Raw genomic sequence first — 26,220 nt, 5'->3', positions numbered from 1 at the left:
CCCTGACTGACATTACTCTTATGTTAAAAACTTTATTATAGAAACTCTCAAACGTGCATAAAATTAGAAAAGGATAATGAACCCCCCATATACCTACCCATCATTCAGCTTTAACAGTGATCGTCTCAAGCCCAGTCTTGCTTCATAAATTCTCCCACCCAACTCCTCCTTTCCCCCAGAGAGTTCTGAAGCCGGTCCCAAACATATTTTATTTAATCAGTTGATGTTTCTTTATTTATTTCTAGTGTGTATCTCTTAAAGATAGGGACTCTTTTCCCTAAATCATAATCATATTATCATTATCACTCCTAAAATCCCTTGATATTTATTAAATATCCTGCCAGGTTTCACATTTCACAGATTGTCCTATGTGTACATGTGTTTGTGGGTATGCATATCCTTGGAGTCAAAATGTTCTTTTTCCCTGTATTTCCTCCAAATAAAATCCTTTTTTTGTGGGGGGAAAAAAGTCTTTATTGTTAAATAAATAAAGTGATAGTTTTTAGGGTCAATCACTTTTGAACTTGTTTTGTCTGAAAAATGAAATATGTGTACCAAACAATTTCCAAAGATATCTCACACTTTCGTAACTTCATGGTAATTTTAGTCCATGTGCAAATCCGGGTTTAAGGAATCCACAATGCCAGAACTATTCAATATTTCAGGGGAATAATTTGAGAATTTTGTTCTGTTGTATTCACTTAGCAATAAGATTCATTTTGGGTTAGGAGACTCATAAATGAAATAGAAGTGGGCAGAGGTAACAAGAGAGAGCAGAATATCAAGCCATGGCACACCATGAGGGTGCCCAGTGTTCCTCGTTATTTTCTCTTTACTTCTCAAGGACTATTAATTTTGAAAAGGCCTTGGATTTATGTGACAAATTCTCTCCCCACCCCCTGAAAATTCTCAAAGCACATTTCAGAAACTCATTTTTGGCAGATGAAAATTTAAGTAAATTGGCCAAGGTCACAGCACAATAAGGGCAGAGTTATCAAGGCAATGCAGTTTCCTGCTTTTTCCACCATCCATGAAATTAGAGTAACTCCACCCCTTAAAATGAAAGGGTCTACTTTTTTTTCTTTCTGAAATTATAAACCATGATTTGGAAATTTTTTTTACCATTAACTCAGACTCTCAAAAGTGGTCTTTTAAGGCTATGAAATGTTTGTGTGTGCATTATTTCAGCTACTACAACTGCATATATTACAACCTATACAATTTGCTTTAAAAGAAGAGTGGCTTTTTTGTTTGAGCTGATTTTCTTTTCATGAGGTATGACATGATGAAGAAGCTATCTGTAGGAACAAAACTAGTTCACTTTCTATGGGCAAGCACAAGCTGTAAAGTAGATTATTAAAGTACACAGAAATAGAAAGTTAGATCAGAAGTGATATTTTACTGTGAGGTCTTCTTTTGGCCCTATAAAATGAGAAAGAACTAACCTTGTTCTATTTCTGAGTCCTGAAAAAAGCCTCCTAGCAGGCATATCACCTTTAATTAGGTTTCTGCTTTTGGGAAGCGTTCTACCAGCCCCTTTTCATTTATTTTTAATGATGTTATCACTAACAGGCAAACAGTCCCTTAATAAAACAAAAACAGTTTCTATATAAAGCCTGGTGTACATGTCCTGAGTCAGTCATCTAAAAACAAATGTTATGATTGTTTCCGTTGTGCTCTTAGAACCCTTAATGGCCCTACTGTGCAGATATGCAAAACATCAACCTAGGAAATATAACCGTGTCTGTTATGCAGATTTCAATAAATGCTTTCCCATATTCACTTGCAATATCAGCAGTGAGGTTAAACCTACAGGGTCATGGAAAAGACAGAAAGGTCAATTAAGTGGATTTTTTTGGCATAAGCTACACCAGCTCCTTCATAAATACTTACAGCTTAAGACTTTAAGAGACAAGCAGGGGTGAAAGCCACCCAAAATGTTTAAAAGTTAAATCAGTGTGTGTGTGTGTGTGTGTGTGTGTGTGTGTGTGTTTAATGTGTGGCACCATTGTATTTTGCCAAGAAATTCCAGTTTGTGGGAGGAAAAAAAATCTATGCACAGATGCCTGAGAATTTTAGTTTCATCTTCTCAATGGCCAAAGGACAATTTTGCTGTCAAGGCCAAGTTTAGAAATTAAAATTAATGTATAGCTTGATTTAGTGTTTCCTCCATACATAGATTTTGAAACACAAATGCAGAATAGACAGAAATTAAAGACTCTCTTTTGAGAATAATGGTAGAAAATATACACTTTCCCCTTAAATATACAAAGTTTCTTTAGGACACTTAGTATCCCTGTTTTCCTTGAACTGTTATCCCTGTGTGGTTTCCTCACAACCCTTTCACCTTCCCTGTTTAAATATTTCCCAGTATTCAATGCCCATTTCGAATGCACCTTGCCATGAAAATTTTATTTTTCTTCATTCTGCTGTCAACTTGCATCATCTAAGTATAATCTCTTCTTTTTCTAAATAACCACTGGGTGTCATTTGAATCAATCTTTTGGCACATACCCTTATTAGGATTATAATTGCATGTACTTTTTTTATCTTCTTCCTAGGGCTTCCTCCTAACCCAAGGTAATGTCTCTGAAATTGCCTTGTAATCAATAGAGAGGTTTCCCAGTAGAAAGTATTTTTAGTTTTATTCTCCTGGGTGTAGTAAGCAGAGTCTATATCCTTCTCATTTCAGCTTCTGCCTCATCTCATCTCATTCACATATTCTTTCAACAGATATCAATCAGTTCTTACCGTATGTTAGGGAGCTGCAATACATGTTCTATTTCTTCCCTTAAGGAGTGGTCCCGAACTTTTGTCAGCTTCTCAACAGCAAACAACCCATGATAGTTGCATATGTGTGTAATAAATACTTTATGCCTTAAATTAGGCAGAACTGTGAGCTTGGTGTATTTCTTAGCACACCTCCATCATCCTGCCAAAGATGCACTTACAATGATCTCCTTTGAGTATTAAATCTTCTCATTTGTTTACCCAAACTTGAAATCCAGAGTTCTAATACTGCTTCCAGTATATCCAAGCAATTAAGTGTTCTTATGCTTTTCAGTCTATTTCTCCAAAATCTGTACTATTTTCTTTTTGTGTAAGTAAATTTACCCATTTTCTTTAGGACCTGCTACCTGAAGAAAATCAGTAAACTAGTTCATCCTCTTTGGCCCTTTCTCAAGTTATTTCTATCATAGTCAATTTTAACTGTTCACTGAACTAACTCAGATTTAGTTTATATATGGCAACTGTAATAATATACAGTAGTAATTTTATTATCAACATGATATTTCATCATCACAAGGCTCATTAGAGAGAAATAATATAGAAACCACAGGCTTATGGCTCATGGTACAATATTAAGTTTCCCTCCATGGCACATTGAAGCCAAGTTTACAATAGGAAATTTCGAATAAATTTAGTTATTTCTTAATTATTAATACTTTATATTTATTAGCATTTTATATTTCACAAAGCACTTTCATATACATAACCTAATTGGATTTGAACTACAGTCCCTTCAGTCTGTGGTCTTCATTTTAATAAATAGACCAAATGAGTCTCATAGAACATAACAGATGGATTCTTTGCTCAGTTATTTGCTAACACTTGGTAGAACCAGGACTTAAACTCACCCCTTCTGAATCTAGCCTTGGTTACTTCTCATTTTACTGTAACTGTATCACATTATGGTAACGATTTTATGTAAAAAAATGGAGTAATTTTAAATCCAGAATTTGGAAAGTGGGCTTAAAATTTAAAATATGAGAAAGGACTTATTTTGTGATATTCCTGGATATTTTATAAGAATTGGAATAGATACATGAAAGTTTGTGACCAGTTTTTGATTTAAGATTACATTGTGGCATCAGAATTATTAGTTCCTATTGTCAAATTAAATCCAGAGTGTCTCGAGTAAGAATGAACCATGGTTGAGGTGTGACTGAGCTCAATTTAAATGACTGTGTTTTACATTTGAATGTAAGTTTCAAACTTTTTAAACACCAATACTTAATTTTTTAAATTATTCATGCCTCTACTCCAGTTGGACAATGTGGCTGATGAGTTTCCAAAAACACCAGTAAACTTAACTTTATATACAATTGTGATGGGAATTTATCAAAATGACCAAGAAAAATTTTTATTTCTATAAATAACTATTCACTTCTCTATAGACAGTACCATATTCTCCAGAATTTTTGTCAACATTTTTTTTTACTTTACCAGTACAGAAATATAACAGTTTCATGCAAACTTTCAGATCACTTGTAAACATTAAATATGGAAATTTTTCCATTTTAATACTGCTGGTATCTACTTCACATTACTATGAATAAATGTGAATTCCCTTGGAATGTATGGTTTTCTAAAAGGGAGTATTTTTCTACTTGGACCTTATGATATAATAAAAGATATCAGAGACAAAGATACACACACACACACACACACACACACACACACACACACACACTTGAAAACGAATATATAATTCAAACCCAAAGGGATTAGTTATGAAAATAACATATTAACAGGAAAGAAAACATTTTAAAAGTAGAGGCTCATTACTTTTTCAAACAACATTGTTCCTTAGGATATCCTGCTAAATTGTTATGTGTGATAAGATGGGATGGAAAAAAGCCTGTCTTACAGCGGCATCAATCTTAGTGATAGTCATTTATTGATAAGTGACTTAAAATATGAGTAGAATCATGAGATGAAATGATGAGAAGAATGAAATATCATTTTTTCATACTTTATTGATTTTGGAGTTTTAAAATATTTTCTTCTCTTTTTTACTTTCTCTTTATATTGTCCTTTATGTTCTAATTGATGTTAATTGATTATGTCTTGTTATAATTGTCATAATTATATTTGTTATAATTATTAAGATGTTAATCAGTAGCTTTTTCTGGTCAAAAGATGAAATCATTTGTTAGTTTATAATATGTGCTGTTCTGTTTTCCTTTAGAAAATCACTGTAGTTCCCTAGAACTAAATTAAAATACAAGAATACTTTAAAGTTAATAACCACTCTTTCTTAGGACTTTAAAAACAACAAGAACTCTTTAGAGAATTGGCATAACTACTGGCCCCTACGGTTGTGGAGTATTTAAAAAGATTATGCCCTAGTTAATGCATCTTTCAAAAGTGCTTACTTTATTCCTAGGAAGATGTACCCATCATTGCATCAGTCCTCAGTGTTGTGAATGACTGTCTTATAAATTTTTCAAATTTTATTAGAATTTATCAAATTGTCTAATTTGATAAAATGAAGCAAGATAATTTGACTCCTTATAAAATAGAGTTTGTAAACCTAAGTATAATCAATAGCTTTCTCTGAAATTTCGTGTTTGTGTGACTCATTCTTTTTCAGATGTTAACGAGATATCCATAACTCTTTGGAATTTGTAATTAAGATATTGAAATTCAGATGCCAAATTGATGCACTATCACCCTCCAATCAATATAAGTGAAATTTCCACTTAACTAATTTTTCTGATTTCTTATAAGGAGTAATAGAGAATGTGTAATTTTAGATTTGAGTGATACTAGAGTTTGTCTCATTCAACCTGCTAGTTTTTTAAAATTGAGGAAATTGAAGCCTGAAGAAGTTGTCCCATGTCCAAAGTAGCTGTTACTAACTGAACACTGAATTATTTTCATTATACATCCCAATGTATTCAGAAAGTAGTGTGCACAGTTTTAGTTATCTATAGCTGTGGAACAAATTGCACTAAAACTTAGTGGCTTAAACCATCATACATTTAAAATCTCATGATTTCTGTGAATCAAAAATCTGGGTACAACTTAGCTGGATACCTCTGGTTTAAGGTCTCAAGAGTTTGCAGTTATGCCATCAGCGTGGCTTGCAGCCTCATCTAAAGGATTGACTGGGCACGGAGACTCTTTCAAGCCAACTCATGTGGTTTTTGGCAGCCCTGTCTCTTGTCCTTTGTCCCTGAGCAGGGCTGTCTCATGACATTACAGCTGGTTCCTCCATGGCAGGAAATATAAGGAAAGGGAGAGAGAGAGAGATGGAAACAGACTTTCTACAGCTGAATCCTGGAGGTGACATCCCATCACATTTGCTTTATTCTGTTTGTTAGGTCTAACTCAGACTAAGGGAAAGGTTCTATATGGGATGTGAATAACAGCAGGGAGGAATCATCAGAGGCCATCCTGTAGGCTACTATATACCTGCCACCTGCTCAGAGAAAATACTTCCCCAGTACTTGTCAAGTAAATTAAAATACTTATTTATTAATTAAGTCTTTATAGTAAAACGTCTCAGGTAATGGAATTGGAATATGGACTCTTGGTTGAACAATAGTATTCTATATACATTATTCTTTCTGATTTTATACTGTGATTATGAAAAAGTATGCCCTTGTACTTATGAAATATGCAGTGAAGTCTTAAAGATTAAAGAGGGAAGATGGTTCAGACATACATACACATGCACAGAGCAAGAGACGGACAGAGACAGAGAAATAATTAAAGACCAAATATGGCAAAATGTAAACAATTGTTTAATTTGAGGAAGGAGTTAAATTTGTTTCCAAGGGCTGGTTTAATAAATTACCACAATAAAACAATAGAAATTCATTTTAAATTACCACAATAAAACAATAGAAATTTATTTTCTCATAGTTCTGGAGACCAGGGGTCTAAAATCAAGGTATCAGCATGATGAGCTCCCTCCAAGAGACGAAAAAGGAGAAACTGTTCTTTACCTCTTCTAGCTTCTGGTGGTTGTCAACATTCCTTGACTATAGCCCCCAAATTCCAATCTTTGTCTCCATCTCCACTTTGCCTCCTCCTCTTCTCTGTGGCCCTCTTCTGTGTCTCAAATTTCCCTCTGCCTTTCTCTTATAAGGGCACTTGTCATTGGATTTAGGGCTTATCCTACATCAGGATGATCTCATCTCAAGATCCTTAACTTAATCACACCTGCAAAAACCCTCTTTCCAAATAAGCTAGAATTACTGGGATCCAGGGATTGGGCATGGACTTATAGTGGGGACCGGGGGCTACCATTCAATACACTACAGAAGTATATAGGGATTCTTTGTTCAATTCTTGCAACTTCTCCATAAGTTTACAATTATTTAAAAGCATAGTATCAAAGAACAAAAAACAGAGATTACATTGTCAAATGCCATAATAATTCAAAGAGAATAGCATCTGACAAACTAACTTTCTTTTAAAGATAAAACTTTAAAAAATGTACAGATATATCAAGCTGCAATAGGTGTTTTGTGAATTTGTGCTTCATCATCATTCATTGTTTGAAGTCAGTGGAGATTATGTGATGTCAAAACACTCTTCCATGTTGTCTGGCTTCTCAAACTTTTGCTTTAATCTTCTTAAGACATTTAGGATATCAAAGGTCACTTTTATTTCAAAAGGAATAACTGTGTTCCCAATTTTACTATCTTTGTAGGAAGACTGAGACTTTCTATGATGTTAATTGCCACAAGATGACAACTTTTTCTCAGACAGTAGGGTCTTGAAGCCCAAAGGAATATTTTTGTTTTGTTCGATCTTTGATTAATTTATTTGTCTTCTTTTCAAATATGTTTATTGATCTTAAGAATCACTCTTTTTTCATTTCTTTATAGCTGTCATTGTGCCCTAAATTTGATTGAGTGAAAGTGGCTTAATGCAGTATCTCAACCATATAAAATGATAAATAAATGAATCTAATCACATAATACCATACTACATGATAGTCTGTTCACACTTACCTGAAGCCGTAAGGACAAAGATGAGCATTCCACTGAAGCAACTGCAGAAAAAAAAAAAAATGACATTCACACACACACCCCACATATTCCTACACATAAACAAGGAACAATTTTAATCCTACATTGGGAAAAAATTGGAGTAGCTAACAGAATAATGATGGAAGACAAAATATTTTACTAACTATAAGAATTAGCTACTTTACAATTGGAATCTGTCACTAGGGTCTAGATGAGCTCTTAAGACTTGCAAATTGTATTTTTTTAACATCACTTCTCCAGTTTCTAGTACATTGTTTAAGTAGATATTGGTAGTATTAAGTAAATACATATATAAATGTATATATCATGAGTGATTAATGAATTAACTCACACAATAGCCAAACGTAGTCAAGCATAAATGTATTGGTTAAGTCAAGTAGTCATGGGAATTATGGAACTTATAATCAAATGTGTGTGTGTGTGTATACATACATTTGATGCTTTTTGCTTGGACAACCTTTAAGAATTGTGGAGTCATAGACTCTAATGCTGAAAGCAAACTCAGGTGGTCGTCTAGTTCTATGCCTTTCTTCAAGAGACCAGCAATTATTATCCCCATGATGTATTAAGCCACACTTTCTTTAGTATGTGACAGCTAAGGTGATGCTGATCAAAAAATATAGCTCTTTATTCTTAAACAATTTCACATGCACATAGATGTTTAACAAGTGCCTTTGCAGAGCTATCATGAGAAAATGCTAGCAGCCTTGGTCTGGAGGAGTAATTTATGACAGCTAGGTAAATGGTGTCCAAGATCACCTTGATCATATTAGCCACGTAGTAGCCCTACCCCTGCACTGCAGGCTTTCTTTAACCCTGGTGACAAGAGTGATTAAAAAAATAAAGAACACAATGAGTCCTACGCAGGCTGCTAACTCTGTTTCTTCTTCTAGTACCTGCTGCCTCAGATCATCTGTCAGTAAGTTAACAGAGGAGGGAGTGGAAAGAGAAACTGCTAAGGAATGAGTGAGTGTGTATGAGAGCAGGGTAGTTAACAAAAGGCCTTGTGTCCGTCACTCCCCTCCCCAACCTTTCTTCCCTTTTGGTTCATTAACTAGAAATGTGGAAAGGTGAGGGAGATGAATTTAACTTGTCCTGACATTAGTCAGAGACAGAGAAGTGCGGCAACTTCCAGAATATTTCTGCCCCAGAGAGAGGGAATTGGAAAAGGTGTTGTGTGGTTAGGTGTTGTAATGAAAAATAAAGAAATGATTCAGGAGAACAGTGGAATCAAATTATAAGCATAAAGGTAAGTGTGCTGAAGTTTTTAGCCACTTGCAAAATTAAGAGATATTATCAGGACTGTGCAAATATATTGCTCTAATTTTCCTGGGGTGAATTATGAAAATAGTTACAAAATTGAGAATCCCGCCCTGAATAAAATTTTCTCTGTGATATAATAGACTAAAATAAACCATAATAAGTATGTATTTTAAAATGTTTAAATAATAAAGAAGTGAATAAGAAGATTTCACCGTGAGAGTAAAAAGAATTTGTATCTGGGCATTATTCTAAGTTGCTTACAATGTTGGAGAATGTTCAATAAGCAAAGTAAAGGTTAATTTATCTTAGGTTTTATATTTGATTTTTGAAATGTTTTGAGAGTTGTATATTATTACCCTTTCTTTAGACCCCTTTTTCATGTTTAAAAAACTAGTTTTTCAATATGAGGTGAGAGGTATTCAGGGCCAAAAGAATTAGATCTTTAGTTTTCATGATGTTGAATTATTCAATTATAATTGAGAAAGAATATATTTGATTCCAGTTTTTATTTTAGTCGTGGAATTAAAGGTTTTAATTGTATAGTCACTTGTAGATTCCTTAAGAATATATTTGAACAAATCATTGATATATAGGAAGGATTAATTGAGAAAGAGACACTAATATACATAGCATTTCTCCTATATGAAGCTCTAGAAATACCCTATTGTCAATCCGAACAGAACAAACTAAAATGAGATAATTGGGAAGGTGCCCATAAAGTCAGCCTGAATATATTATCACAACTATATATGAGATAATATTTGTTTTAAAAAGATTCTATGGCACTGTAAACTCAGTCTCATTAGAGACTGCATTTAAGAGGCTTATAAAGTTACTCATTAATGTTATCTTGTTGTATCTCCACAGTTTTTTCATTAAAGAAAATTCAGCAGAAAGCATTTTCTCCTGATAGCAGGAACCAATTTGCAATAAATGTTCTGGAAACCACTAGGGAAGCCATTACTGAGGTCTAATAAAAACAGACAAGCGTAACTTGTTCTATATTTTTGTTTCAATCACATACAGATGAGACCCCGCTTTCCACACCAACTGCAAGAGACAGCCTTGACAAACTTTCTCTAACTGGGCACGGACAACCACTACCTCCAGGATTCCCATCTCCTTTTCTGTTTCCTGATGGATTGTCTTCCATAGAGACCCTTCTGACTAACATACAGGTAGGACTTTTTCACAGTCTGGGAGAAAGGAACGTGGAAGGCTCAGTTGTCTATTTTTCCCAAATTCATACTATTCCAGCTTAATCCATTCTTGAGACTGACTGAACCATGGTATTGAAATTTTTCTAGCAATTTAAGATTTTAAACTTACTACACAAATCAAATTGGTTAGAAATACTCAAATATGTGTATATTACACACATTAATATACACACATTAAGGTGTATACACCTTAATGAAAACTTAGATGCAAATGACCTAGGCCTTTTAAAAATTATTCTGCCTTGGGCTTCCCTGGTGGCGCAGTTGTTGGGAGTCCGCCTGCCGATGCAGGGGACGCGGGTTCGTGCCCCGGTCCGGGAGGATCCCACATGCCGCGGAGCGGCTGGGCCCGTGGGCCATGGCCGCTGAGCCTGCGCGTCCGGAGCCTGTGCTCCGAGACGGGAGAGGCCACAGCAGTGAGAGGCCCACGTACAGCAAAAAAAAAAAAAAAAAAAAAAAAAAAAATTATTCTGCCTAAATGCCTTCCTTATTGCCAATTAATGGGAGGAATCTAACTGTTTAAGTTTGTCTGATGTACTAAATGACAGTATACCAGTGCTAATAAATATTTAGCTATTTTTAAACTGCTGGACTTTCGGTGAGGAAATGATATGTTTAGTCATTCAAATATGTCTAAAGTAAAAGAATCCAAAAAATCCCTTCTTTCATAAATAAGTTTATTTCAGTTAATAGGGTTTCTTCAAAGAATAGACTTCAAAAAGCCATACAAAACTTTCCACGGATTTCCTATGTAGTCTTCAGGATGTATATTTTACGTACAGTACATTATGAATCAAAAATACTTACAGTTAGCAATAACATAGAGCATGGAGCCAAAATAATAAGAGTGTTTGGGATAAAAGAAAGCATAATTTTCTTGCCCACACATGAAGTGGTCATGTGGACCCCAGATGGAGATTTTTGCCATCTACTTCAACACACTTGGAATAGCTAGTAGTAAGCATACGCTTACAGATACTGTGCTGGTAATTTTTTTTTTTTAATCTTTGCTCAAGCACTCGATCCTTAGTGATATTTTTCTGTACACATTTCCTACCATATTAAACTTTCTCCCAGTAGAAATGTAATTAATTTTATTTACCCCTCCAAGGACATAACAGAAGGCCTTTAATGTAACATATCTTCTCATCTATTAATATGGCATTTTTAATACTAACGTAATTAGAGTCTCCAGAACTGTATTCAACTTTAAGGTTTTATATCTCAGTAATTGAAATAAATCATCAGTCTAGCCTAAATGTAATCAAGGCTAAATAATTGATTATATTTTAGAATAAACATAAAACTTATTTTTTTCAAAATTTGGCCCATATTATTGTTTTCCAAGGTAGAGTTTTTAATGAATTTCTCCTTTGTCAAATTAAATGCTTTCAGAAAATATCCCTCAACGTTTTAAAATGGACACTCTGAGAAGTAAGGGAACAATTTATTTTCTTATGTATATAACCCCATATGAAGCTAAGCATTTAACTTAAATTTCTCCATTTAGGTGTCTGTATCTTCACTAACTAAAACCTCTTTAACCAGGAAAGTGGTAATTTAATTTCAATTTCAGCAGAGAAAACATTTCTGTGTAAACATTCACTAGTATAGACGAGCTTGCTCATCTGAAGAGTGGGTTTACACAGGGACCCTTGCATTGTGTGTGAAAACCACATCACTAAGTCAAATTCTGTCAGTTTGAGAGTGTTTTTCCACCCACCCCTGGCCAGTAATACCCAGACTGGAAATATCTGCATCACCTCAAATTGGAATTATTTCTTTAAAGAAAAAAAAAAGGAAACTTCAGTTTTAAAACGTACAAATTTTAGACAAATAATTTATTTCATTGAATATATCTCTAGATTTAATATACTCTCTAACCTTCCAACCAGCCTTGAGAGGTATATTTTAGGAAGAGTTGATGATAGGATGATCATCAAGGCAAACTAAGTTATTTATTTCTAGTCCCAAATCATAGGAAACTGTGTCTGGTAAAGTTAGAACACTTACAATAAGAATACTTCATTTAAAATAAATTATGCTTGTTCACTTCAGTCTTGCATATATATAAGTATGTATATATATGTAGATATTATATATTTATATGTATGGATTTAATACCTATATACATGTATATGTGTATGCACATATGTGTACATAAGGTAAAATAAAGATGAAAAATCTTATTGAGTTCCATGCACAGTAATACAAACACACAATACATACATACATACATATATACATGTGTATATATATATATATATATATATATACACACTCATTAGACACACATACTGGATTTATGTTCAGTAATGGCTTCACATTATTTTGCAAAAGGTCATAGATGCTAGCTCTTTTATTATTGCCACATATATTGAGTTATAGTAATATCCTAGGAATGGTATAGAATGTTTAAACAGTCATGACCCTGGCTTATGGGGCATACAGTATAAATGTGTTTGCTGTCCAAATTCTAATTTGGGTAATTACATTCTGTCTACCTCAATTTCCTCTGCAATTTCAATTATATATAATGGGGTTCTCTGCTTTCTGTTTCAAATGGTAACACTCTTTTGGCGTGGTAAGTTTAAAGCTCCATATTTCCTTTGAAGGTATTTTATCACAATGACAATGAAAAAGAATTGAGTTAAAAATGTTTATATTTTTTACATCATACAATTTCATGTTTGAAACTAAAGGTTTTTTATGTATATTTGTTATTGTAATTAAACCCAAGACATTGGGTTATATTTAAATTTAGTGCACATAGACTCTATTTTTCCTTAAAGTTAATGACCAAACATCTCTTAAGAATAATTTAAGGAGTTATTGTTCTAATATTCAATAAGTTAATTTCATGATATTCTATAATTTGATAATTTTCAATTTTAAAATTTGTAATGATTACTACAGATGTCTTTTCCATAATGTGTTATCAGAATTGAATTTTCATAAATGTTATTTCTTAGTGCTTTAAAAGAGGGCCTGTGGAAAAATACTGTAGACCAGTATTTTAAAATATATATGTACTATATATAGTATAGAAAATACATATTTTATATATATCAATAGTATAGAAAAATATATGTAGTATAGAAAATATATATATATATTATATACCTTTAGGCACTAGATTTTTGCAACCTTCTAGAACTATACTGTTCTTTCTTAAAATTTGAGTGTTTCAGAAATTAAAAGTAATGAAGGATAAAGATATCTTCAGTAAAAGACAGCAATTTCACTTTAGTGAGAGATATGGATTCATTCTAGATTTTGCTTTTTAGGATTTTTAAAAATGTATTTTATATGGAATTTTATTTTATTTTTTTCAATGTGGGTAGTCTTTCATTATGGCTTCCTTAATCAAACACATCTGTGGAGAACTCCCTGTGAGATTATAGGTGAGGAAAGTAGAATTTTAGTGTCAATTTACTGGATGTGACACCTTCGATCATCATTGACTACCATTTGAACAAACTGAAAGGAGAATTTTACCTACTTACTCAATCTGAGCTTTCACGCTGTAAAGAATAACTGGGATCTATTTGTACATAGGACCAGGAACAAATGATTTACATTGTTTATCCTATTTACAAGAATTATTTTAAATGACTTACAAATATTAAAATAAGAATAGGTAAATAAGTAGAAAGGTAAAATAAGGTAGAGAATATAAAGTTTAGTTAGGGGTGAAGTTAGCACTAAAGATATATGCCATAAGGGGAGAGAGGATAGGAGTTTGGGTCAGTGTGGTTTGTCTATGTGGTGGTATTAAACAAACAAGGAAGACCTAAAGGGATTAAACAAACAAGGAAGACCTAAAGGGATTAAACAAACAAGGAAGACCTAAAAGGGATTAAAACCACAATGCATGGCAGTCCCAGATTGGTTCATTATGGTCTAATAAATAAACATAATCTAAATGTTGTATTTAAGAAGTATTCGTTACTTCTATATTTAAGGGAAGACAATGAAAAATAATTTGACCAGGGCTTCCCTGGTGGCGCAGTGGTTGAGAGTCCACCTGCCGATGTAGGGGACACGGGTTCGTGCCCCGGTCCGGGAAGATCCCACATGCCGCGGAGCGGCTGGGCCCGTGAGCCATGGCCGCTGACCCTGCGCGTCCGGAGCCTGTTGTTCCGCAACGGGAGAGGCCACAACAGTGAGAGGCCTGTGTACCGCCAAAAAAAAAAAAAAATTGACCAAATATTCTGATTATACATATTCCAGTCTTTACATTTCAATGTCATGCCAGTAATGTTATAATTTATACATTTCAAAGAAATTAATCATTTTTCATTGGCATCATCAATACATATTTTTAATTATAACAGAGTCAGATAAGAGAATTAGAAGGAAACTTTTCGAAAAGGTAAACAACAAAATAGGACACTGGCTTCAAAATATGGGTAGACTAGAATCAGATATATTGGTCTTACATTATATCTTTTTATCTTTAATCATAATAATATATTAATCTTCTCCCCTTTTTTCGCATTACCAACTTGTGAAAAGAGATCATATAAAAAAAACCAGTAAAATATAGCCAGTATTTTTAACCCAGTTTACTATAATGAAGACAGTAGCATTAACCTCTTAAAAATCTGGACTCTATATTGTATTTACTAATTTATATTGTATACAACAACAATGATAATAACATAAATAGTAAAAACTAATATTTACTGAGTAATCTTAATGAGTCTTTATACAGGAAAAATACTCCTGTATAAGTCTCCTCTACTCTACTCCAACACTAGTTAACTTCTGACGCTTCTGATCAAGAAATGTCTGGTAGTTTTTCCCATACCAAGCAATTCTGCAACCCCAGCTGGGTGCCCTACAATTTAACTCAATTCTGGCACTATCTACCTAGAGATAGCATCAGATCTCACAGGTTAAGAGTTCAGTCCCACAAGACTGCACTCCTTGCCCCCATTTCCATTGTCAATTTTAAGTCCAGATTATAACCTGTGCTTGTGACCAAACAGCTACAGATTGGAGGTTCCCACCCCCCACCGCCATGAGTTCAATTAATTTGTTAGAGCAGCTCACAGAACTTAGGAAGATGTTTTACTTACTAAATACCCAGTTTATTATGAAAGATGAGAAAACCAAGGTCAAGAAGGAGTAGATGACTTGTCCAATATAACTCAGGAGCAGCCAGATAGAAGAGATGCATAGGGCAAGGTATGTGGGATGAGGCATAGAGCTTCTGTGCCCTCTGCACATGCCACCCAGCCAGTACCTCCACATGCTGACCAATCCAGAAGCTCTCTGAACCTCACCCATCCTTTAGGGGCTTTCCAAAAGTCTACTTAGTAACAGAAACTCAGGTGTAGTTGCAAGGGGCTTATCGTGAATAACAGACGACCCATTTCACCTCTGTTGCTCTTATCACTTAGGAAATTCTACCCGTTGTAGGATCTCTAGACACCAATATCCAGTGTAGGATACCTAGAAGTGCTTTTGATGGAGAGGTCATTGTTAATCGACTTCGGAGAACAGTAACCATAACATTAAACCAAGTATAGCTATAACTTTTGTCACAAGAGCTGTGAAAATGTGTTAGTTGATACTGTGCTATTATATATTTTTTTCTGTCTATAAAAGTTCCTGGTTTCAAGGCACTCTATTCCTTCTCATCCTGGAAAGAAACAAAAGAAAAAAAAAAGTTAAATAAGCTAGGGATTTCTGATCCAGGCTTAGTCAACTTACTAGTTTGGGATCTTGGATAAGTCACCTGTTCCTTCTGGACCTTGGTTTTCTAATATTTAAAAGGTTTTAGTTAGAATAGGTGATGGCTAAAAATCTCCTCCAACTAAGTTATTTACTTTCATTAGAAGCAGCAAATTATTGAGCACAAATTTTGGCACGTGAGTTTCAGTGACATTCATGGAACCTTACGTGTCATCTGATTCTGAAATAAATGTGTACAAAACACAAATATGGATTAAGTAAGCTTTTCTTCCTCTAGGATCTAACTAGCAAATTAAGAAATGTTTCTTTTATATCAGTATATCTTGTAGTTCCCTTATACAAACAGATATTTGTACTTCCTAGGCTATAGAAATAGTTGAGATATTGCTAGATTAATCAGTGTCCTTAAATATATATATATGTATATTATATATATAATAGACTCATTCTCTGAAAATTATGGAAATAATTTAATTTACATGGTAGATCATTTCAGAAAACAAAAATGTTTGTGTATTATGACAACCATTATGCCTGACCTATAGAAAAGAAATTTGAGGTCAAACAACTGCTGTGTCATAGAGTAAGCTTAAAATGCATTTCTTCACAACTGTCATGGTCCAACTTCAACATCATGAGAACTGACCTCCCCTTGGAAGCAAATTCATGTTTTAAGCCCCGTGTATTTTACTGTCATCGTAGAATTTTCTTGATACTGCACGACCACATGAGACCCAGCATTTAGTGTGAACTTTTGCATATGATCTACCTGGAAAACTTACAGAAGTCACACAAATCTGAAAGTACTATTATCGGTGATGGTTAAAATGGTATCCCAGTGATTTGCAGATGTTGTGAACACTACTTGCTATTGCTTTTCCCAGCTCCCTGCTGCACTGAAATTTAATCGGTTTTCTGTATTTTTTGCAGCAGAGCGGTCACAGGCAATACCATATTTTTTGCATATGCATCTGTTTGACTCTAGTGAAGATTTTTGTTCACACCGGACTCCTGATGTGCACTGATTTAAAGTCTAAAAATGAAACTTAATTTTATACAGCTTATAAGTATTCCCTAGATGGTATTGGATCCTATAAGCTAATATTTTTCAGACATAATCAGCAGGAATAGGTAATATATTACCATTAGTGACATTAGCAACAACAGTAACAAAAGGAAACAGTAAATATAAATGTTCTTAGCAACTTCATACTTTACAACAAATATTAATATAAAATTACACAAATTAGAGTTGCAGCTTAACATTATTCAACATGTTTATTCATAATGATTGTTTCATATTTTAAAAATGCCAAAATATTGTGTTTTGTCAGCCAAGGACAATAATAGTTTAATAGTAATTTATTTTAAACAGCTACTGATAATACAACCAATCAACACATTAAGTGGTGCCAACATTGGCATCTTGCTAAATAATATCTAGACATTGCACAGAGAGTACATCTTTCAAAGATAAGTCAACAAGAGCAATCAGAGCAGAAAATTAGAATTTGGTATCTTAGAATTAAAATACAGCAAAACTAAAGTTTTAATTGGGGTGATCTAAAAGGGCACTTGATGTAATGATCTCTTTTATTTGTTACTAATTGTTTGTTTCTGATGAAGAAGAAACATACACAGGAATGTTACTGAATTAAGATGGCAGTTTTCTTAGCAGCTATGTTTTATTGCTAAAAACAAAATAGTAGGGAGGGATGAACTGCCACATAGAAATTCTCTGGTTTGTTTCATATCACAAGAATTAATCCATAAAACTCAGGGTCAGTAACAACAAATATGAAATAATTTATATGTGCTTGAAAAGAGACTAAAAATGGCTTGTGACAATGCTACATCAGTGGGCTGAGCTGAAGGTACATTCCTATTGCACTAACAAGTCAAGCTGGAGTTGAAATTCCTGAATCAAACTGCTTGTGGTGTCTCCTGCAAAGGGGTCACATTCTAGAATATATCTACAATTGGCATTAACTTCCATTTCATTTCTAATTTCAATTGAAAAATTCAGTTGCTGATGTTCACAAACCAAAGCAAAACATCTTCTTCAAAACAGCATTTTGTATTGCTGAGTTGATAAGGATGGAAATTTTAGCTCCAATTTTTACTAATAAGTTTACTAATAATTTTCTAAAGCATCTTAGAAGAGAACACATGCAGAATGCTTTGTATATGTTTTACATATTCTCATAATCTCATTTTCAAAAACCTGAGAATACTACTAATTTTTAAAAATAGAATACAGTCAAATTACATATATATGACTTTATGTTATATAAATAAATATAGTTTGCCTTCACTGTATGCTCTTGAATTATTATATATACTGTCAAATAGTCCCCTAAAAGTTATCCTCTGTTTATAGCCATTTTGATTGCCTTTTTAAAAATAATGCACTATTAAGCCACTAAGTTTTGGATCCCTTACACATATTATGTAGCTCGAGAAAAATATACCAGTATTATAATGTCTATTCATCAAAATTTAAAAAGCTACTCTATGGTAGGCACTCTCTAGGTTTTAGGTACGTAGTACCCAATGAGAGAAAATGTCCCTGCCTCAGAGAGCTTAACTTTCAGTGGAGAAGATGCAACATAATGCACTAAATGAATAAATATATGACAAAATTACATAATAATGCTATGAAGAATTTTAAGGAGGGAATAAGCAGGTGAGTTTGGAGGGCTGTTCCAGATAGGATGGGAAGAGAAGGCCTTTCTTGAGTGGTGACGGAACAAACGTGCGATGAATGAAGGATGAGCCATGCAAACTCGGGAGAAAAAGCATTCAGGAGGGTATCAGAAAGACCCAAGTCCCTGGTGCAGAAACAAATCAGTGCCTTGAGAAACGAAAGGCCACTGGTGTCGCATATAATCTCAGTAGGGAGTAGTAGAGAATGAGCCCTGAGAGATAGGTGGGTACTGCCAGCATCACGTGGGCTTATATAAACTATGACAGAAAATTACATGTGGAACAGCTCCAGTCTAATTTTCTCCACGGTATTTATTTCTTAGACACACTTATGTGCTACCCTCATATAGTTTTAAATCTAGATATTCTAATTAGAAGCAGTTGAGCCTCCATGCCAAAAATATTTGTCTTTCTAAAATAGTTTAATTAAATTTAGATTTTTTTTTTGCTTTAGTTATATTATTTGTCCTAGTGAGTACAGAGTGACTACACAACAGGAGCCAAAGAATTTGATAAGTGGGTTGTTCTCTTTTAAAATACTTTAAAGTAATGAATGAAATGTGCTTCATACCAAAATATTACAATTCTGAATACCTTCTTTGTACAGGGGCTCTTGAAAGTTGCCATAGATAATGCCAGAGCTCAAGAAAAACAGGTTCAACTTGAAAAAACAGAACTGAAGATGGACTTTTTAAGGGAAAGAGAATTAAGGGAAACACTGGAGAAGCAGTTGGCGATGGAACAAAAGAATAGAGGTATTTTCAAACTTCCAACTAAGTCTAATACTTTATGTCAAATATTCAACATAACAATACTATGTTTCGTGATTTACTGTGAGACCGTAACTTTTTTGTTTTTACTTTTAGCTAAATTTTAGAGCAGGATTTGAATCCTGGGCTTACTGTGCTTCTTAATCTCCAAAGTACATTGTTTCTCTTCTGTTCATACCTCAGGGGGTTGAAATATATCAATTATATCATTAATCACATAATTTTTATTGCTTACAGCATTTAACAAATTCATAATTTTAAGATAAGAAGGTGCTCTGATAAGATGACAGCCATGAAGAAAAATTTTATATTCATTCACAATTGCCCTTTGAAAAACTTAAAGTCATAAAGCTAAACTAGAAAATACTGATTATTCAGGCGAAGCAGATTTAGTAAGATATTTATCAACTGAAATGGGAGACTGATGAATATCTGAACAAATGACCAAAGTTGAGTGTTTGTATAATTTTCTTTCTGAATGCCTCATTTTTATCCAACAAGGTCAAATACACATCAGAGTAGAAACTGATATGAATTTTTATTGGGTAAAAATAATGATATTATCAATCTATGATCTGCTTTTTACACACTTTACAGTGCATGTATAGATAATTTTGAAGGTCATTCATATTTATGTGTTTATTTTATGTATGAAATCGAAGAGTGTTTTCTTTACAACCACTTCCCGTTTGTCTCAGCTCTAAGGTTCTCCTCAGTATTCTAGAAGGGGGAGCTCCTTTTCTCTCATTTAATAAGTACTCATTATAAATACTCCACACTTTCTCCTTTGATATGTTTGACATGGTCATTTAAAAATCATTCTTTCTGTTTTGCTTTCAAAACTGGCAGGACTTAAAGGTTTTTCATTAGTTACTATGAAGCAACGCTAGTGGGTCCTGGGATGAGGCTGATTTGGGAAACTGTCACCCCAGGTGTATAGCACTGTTCTAAATAATGTGATTTCGCATAGATTTAGATACTAGAGTAATCAGAACAAGATAAACATTGATAGCAGGGTATGTTCTAAGTGAACATGGTTCATTCTGTGGAACGATCTTCCATGAGATAGCCATGTCTTGATTTTGTTCTCACTTGGAGAAGTGTTTTTTTTTTAGAAGACTTAAAAGCAGACCCTTGAATTCCTAAAGTAACCTTTTGGTTACTGGAGAGACTTTCAGAATTTTGTTGGTTCACAACTGTTGGAAGATTTACATTCTGTTTTATTCCTTTAACCACTAGAGGTATAGGGCAAAATGTTTCACAGATCACATCATGCACCTCCCATTTAATTAATTATGAACAACAAATTAAGAGTAATAACTATCAGTAATTATCTATTATGAGTGTGTCTATTGAAGCAGCATATTACCTTGAAGAGAGAACATGGCAATCCCATTTGCTTCAGTCACACAGGAGGAAGCAGTGAGCTGTCTATGGCAAGGCACTGGATATTGAGCTTTCAGTGCCATGGGAGTATACAATCCAAATAAATAATTCAGAAATTACTGTTTCTTTTTAAAGGGACTTATAAACAATCATCTTTGGAAAGGGAAAGAGTAGGCAAGTAATTTTGTTAAGATAAGCATATGATTTTCACACTATTAAATAAAGGAAATTATCATTTATTTGAAACCAGTTTTGTTTTTCTTATAAGACTGTACTCAATGTACGTTTTGATAAAATACAGTTTCTGTTAATATATAATACCAGCAACAACAAACCAGACAAGTTAATGGTCTGCCATCTTAATAATAATGATTATAAAAATGGGATTTGTGTAAATTAGAAATTGAAAGTAAAACTCTTACATGAGCCATTATTACCTTATTTTATATTTTGAGTAAATATTGTGCTAAATAAAAAATGTTGTTCTTTAATCTGTAGTAAGTAATCATATAATAAACTTGGAATGATTACTTCTTGTGACTAACTCTACCAGAAGGATTTTCTAATACTGATTCTGTCACATTCACATCCACAATGTTTATCAACTATCCAAGAGCAAATTATTTCAGAGAAAGGACTTTTATGATTTCCATATGCTGATTGCTTACTTTATATATAGTATAAAAGTTAAAACAATGATCAATTATTGTATGTATGAAAGTACAGTTAACGTATATTTTGTGAGGAACATTAGTCATTATTTATTGATTACATGTTATATACAAATATATAAATTGTCCAGTAGGAGAAAAATTCATCATAGTTAACTTTTTGTATCATAAGCTACTTTTTTATATAAGTAGCAGTGAAGTTTTATACTCATCAGATTCCTGCAGAGTAAAAGTAAAACTTTCTTGAAATATGTTATAGTGCATATATATTTGCTATGAAGAAATTATTAATATCGCTAAGAAAATTGCAATAGCTTCATCCAAAAATATCTGCTTATATGTGTTAACAATAATTAAGATTGTTTAGCTCCTCATATACAGTAATATTTGTTTCATTTTCTAAAATTTCAAGAAAGAGTTATTAAAAATTTTGCTGGTGCAACATCTTTGTAAAGCATTTATAGGGGAAATGCTCCATTTACTACTCAAAATTGATGCTTCATAAAGAGATAGGAGTCATAAAGTTTTGCACTATTCAGACTACTTTGTGTTAGTCTGATTCCAGGGCAGAGACTAAGCCACAAAATTTACTTAATCAGTCTTCCTTTATTAGTGAATAGAAATATCTATTAAAATTAGTTTCCCATTAAATCTGCCTCCACATATGACAATTAGAGTCAATCTTGTAATAGTTCAAAGCTAAATAAAAATTGGCCTCCTTAGATATTTTACTTAGATTTATTTTAGGTAAAAGTGGGTTGCTGTTTTTAAACTTCCTCTGCATAGACAGATGCAGTCCAGCAATGAAAAAAAAAAAGAAGAAGAACATTACATAAAACACAGACCATTTGTGGAAATTTGATCATTGCAAAAAATTTAAAATATAATAATGTACATATACTCTTTTCTAGCCATAGTTCAAAAGAGGCTAAAGAAGGAGAAGAAGGCAAAGAGAAAATTGCAGGAAGCACTTGAATTTGAGACAAAACGGCGTGAGCAAGCCGAACAAACACTAAAACAGGCAGCTTCAGCAGATAGTCTCAGGGTCTTAAATGGTAAGAGGATGCATCTTTATGCATGGCTAACTAACTTTCATTTTGAATACTCAAAAGGCAATTTTAGACATGTGTTTGTGGTTTTGTATATTTCTATGGCTTGTGATTCATTAAGCTCTGCTTGAAAGCAGGGTGGGAAGAAGAGTCATATGTGTTGGGGGAAATGTTTTATTTCATAGGTGCTTCCACAGTTTTGTTACTTCAGTATCTGAGACTTGACATTGCTTCTCTATTTAACCAAATCTGTCTGTACTGAAACATAATAAAATATTAATCTGAGAAGTTCCCAACCCCCCATCTCATTTCATGAACAATTTTGCATTATTTATCCATTCAAATCTTCTGATAGTTCTCATGGTTATAGTCTTTGTTCAAGCTTTAAAAGATGACAAAGATTTATGTAATTTTAATTCAGCACCAAAGTAACAGGTTGCTTTTTTAAAAAGGACAATGGGAATCAAATGAAATGTGTGTCACTCTTAACTTTCTGTGCTTTTAGACTCTCTGACCCCAGAGATAGAAGCTGACCGCAGTGGCGGCAGAACAGATGCCGAAAGGACAATACAAGGTAGGAATTTGCAAAAGGCTATAAATCTAGATCTTACTCTATGAGTTTTTCCTCCGCTTTAGCCTGCTATTCAAGCATGTAGCCTACCATCTGGGCCACATCAAAACAAGTTCAAACAAGGTCAAGTTCATCTTGCTTGTTTATATGAGTGAATTCATTTTGTGCTGATAGACTTTCTTTAAATTAACAGGTCATTTCTGTTTATACAATGCAATTAAAAAAGAATAATTAATTTTAAACAATGTATGATTTAATCTTGAACACAGTAAATGTGTTTTATTGAATGCTTGAAGCCCAATCTAATACACGAAGGGTTTATAAGTTCTATATCAGTAAATTCATGAGTTAATCAACTAGGTAGTTCTTAAAATTTGAAATTGTCTTCTTTTTATTCTTGTGACATTACATGCAAAATAGGCCAGTTGAAAGCTAACAATAAATAAGATTGTTTGGTCTTATGTGGGTTTTCCAAATGTTCTGTGTGCCACTATATACATTTTAATAACACAAATCTGCTGAGCAAAATCATATGTAGAATACTAAAGGGAGTTTTATTAAACACTCAGAAGAGCAAAATATTTATATTGCTGAGACCACACTATTAAGGAAAGAACAAAATCTGAAGGTAGCACTTATAGTCTAACATCTATTCTAGACAATAAACTCAATCTAACAGCATGAATACTAAATAGTAAAAAGAGCATTAAATGAAGGTGATTCTTCAAAGGGAAGCCTTGAACTGCTAAAATCCTCTCAACTGCTTTTATTTTGCATTTTAGGCTCAATCATTTTAGGGATATTGTTTGACGTTAATCATGGTACTTAATCAGTTTCAAAAGTATCATTCTTGGTTTAGTGTAAAGGAAATATAATGTTGTAAAGTATCATACATGCAATAAATAAAAATTGGAAACTTGAAACATTCCTGGAGAATGTTTTTTGCTTGTTGATTTTAACTGACATCATGATAATTATTTTTTAAATCCTAAGGCTTGAACCATATGTTATTATGAGACACCTTCTTGGATATACAAGATTAATGCACCTGTAGATGTAGAAAAGACTTCATTGTTTTAGAGCATTACGGACTTAGGTAAAATTATATATGTGGGTGCATCTAATATTATTAAAATCAAAAGATTTCTGTTGCATCTCGAAAGAATTGCACACACATGTAAACAATATGTGCTAATAACAAAGCCAGTCCTCTTTATCAGGGGCAATAACCTCAATACGGCCAATGTAGATAATCAGCCCTGGTTTGTGTGTTTGAGCACTACTCAGGCACTAACTTAGCTAATGTCCAAAGTGGTCTAAGGAAGCACATAAGTCTCTAGGCAGATGTGATATATAAATTATCTGATATCCACAGAATTCTCAAGGTGGTCAGAACTCAAACTAAGAAAAACTATAGACAATATATTCCTTCACACAAATGGGAGGTTTAAGAAAGGATTAGGCAATGATTAAACATTTTTGCATAGTTGACATAATATATAGTTCATGAGTTTGCTAATCAGCAATATTTTGCCCATCAATAAGGCCATAATTATTTTTATTTGAATTTGTAAAACTCCATATATTCAAATATATTAATATATTTCAATATAGATAAGATCTTGCTATCTAGGTTGAAGTTCTGACAACTCTCAATTTCTATTACGATTTACTTAATACTCTGAAGAAAAATTTTAATAATAAATTGCCTTCTTTTTGCCATCCGGAATGCTGTCAGTTGTATAACATAGAAAACCCACTCAAACAACTTAATGATTAAGGAAATGAAACATTTGAACACAATTATACATAGTTACTTTAAGCAAATATAAAATTTATGGGGTTATTTATTGCTTTGGTTTAATTGTAATATAAAACATTTTTTCACTTCATTCATTCATTCAGCTTGTCGATTAAAAAGATGGGTTCTTCAAGTCTAATATGAATGATCAGCAATATTCTACCTTTTGTATACTTGCCCTTGGATTTAGTGATTTTCTTATACTGTTCATTGAAGAGTTTTCTGTAAAACATTTAACTAATATTAATGATTTTAATTACATAATATGATTTTTTTCTCAAATGTAATCTAAAAAAAAAACACTTTAGATGAATCTGCATTTCTATGTGTTAATTGCTAAAAGTTATTTCACTAGCACTTGAACTACCTAAGACTTTTAATATACAAAAGCAGAGATCATCTTTTGCTACTTGAACCCCAGTAAATAAGCTCATTTGGCCCTTTGAAACTTTTTTTAAACCTGGAAACTAAATTCATAAATTTGGAAGCTAACAAAAATAACAAAATTAATGATGAAGAGACAATATCGAAGAAAAAAAGACTGTATTTAGTAAAATTCGGAGCCTAAGATCAAGAATGGGAAAGGCAAAGAAGAAAGAGCCAGAATTCATTGCTAATTTGTGAAATGGCCTGTCAGGCATTCTGGGAGCTATGAGCATGTGTTGCTTCACACTTCAAGAATGACACAAACACAGCCTTGTTCCCTTCACTTACTTTTTTCTCAGTGTCCCCAAGCCCAGGCATTATGATAGTCTTTGTATTCTTTCTTGCTCCCAATCCAATCATAACTGAAATTATGCTGCATTCCAAAATAAACTCAACTTAATTAGGAAAAAAAAGGGAAACTCACATTTCTTTATACTTGTCATATACTCCTTTATTTTTAACATTTTGGCAATAAATAAATGCCATGCTTGGCCCAGGAGTTAGTCACCTAGCAGTCAGGCACTTAAATACTACTCAGTGACCCCCAAATTGATGTTGCCTCATCAGTATTTACTTATTTTATTTATTTTCTTAGGGGTAATTATTAATTATTGTTAACATTTTTATTGGAGTATAATTGCTTTACAATGGTGTGTTAGTTTCTGCTTTATAACAAAGTGAATCAGTTATTCATATACATATATCCCCATATGTCTTCCCTCTTGCATCTGCCTCCCTCCCACCCTCTCTATCCCACCCTTCTAGCTGGTGACAAAGCACCGAGCTGATCTCTCTGTGCTATGCGACTGCTTCCCACTAGCTATCTATTTTACATTTGGTAGTGTATATATGTCCATGTCACTC

The 26,220-nt window shown here is 33.3% G+C and overlaps 1 protein-coding gene across 5 annotated transcripts in view; it reads left to right on the top strand.

The window, feature by feature from the left end:
• DACH1 (dachshund family transcription factor 1) overlaps positions 1 to 26,220 on the top strand; it is a gene marked incomplete at both ends in the record, with an annotated part of 411,297 nt that overhangs the window by 350,185 nt on the left and 34,892 nt on the right. For all 5 annotated transcript variants that reach the window (XM_082859601.1, XM_082859599.1, XM_082859600.1 and 2 more), the window contains 4 exons: positions 10,080 to 10,231; positions 19,290 to 19,437; positions 22,421 to 22,564; positions 23,064 to 23,132. In XM_082859601.1, the coding sequence (XP_082715727.1) occupies positions 10,080 to 10,231; positions 19,290 to 19,437; positions 22,421 to 22,564; positions 23,064 to 23,132 (513 nt within the window). The remainder of the gene's footprint in view (positions 1 to 10,079; positions 10,232 to 19,289; positions 19,438 to 22,420; positions 22,565 to 23,063; positions 23,133 to 26,220) is intronic.

The sequence above is a fragment of the Leucopleurus acutus genome, assembly GCF_964270905.1.
Source record: "Leucopleurus acutus genome assembly, chromosome: 18".
In the NCBI taxonomy this organism is placed as follows: Eukaryota; Metazoa; Chordata; class Mammalia; order Artiodactyla; family Delphinidae; genus Leucopleurus; species Leucopleurus acutus.
The sequence above is the reverse complement of the archived record's forward strand: the minus strand, read 5'-3'. Positions and strand labels throughout refer to the sequence as shown.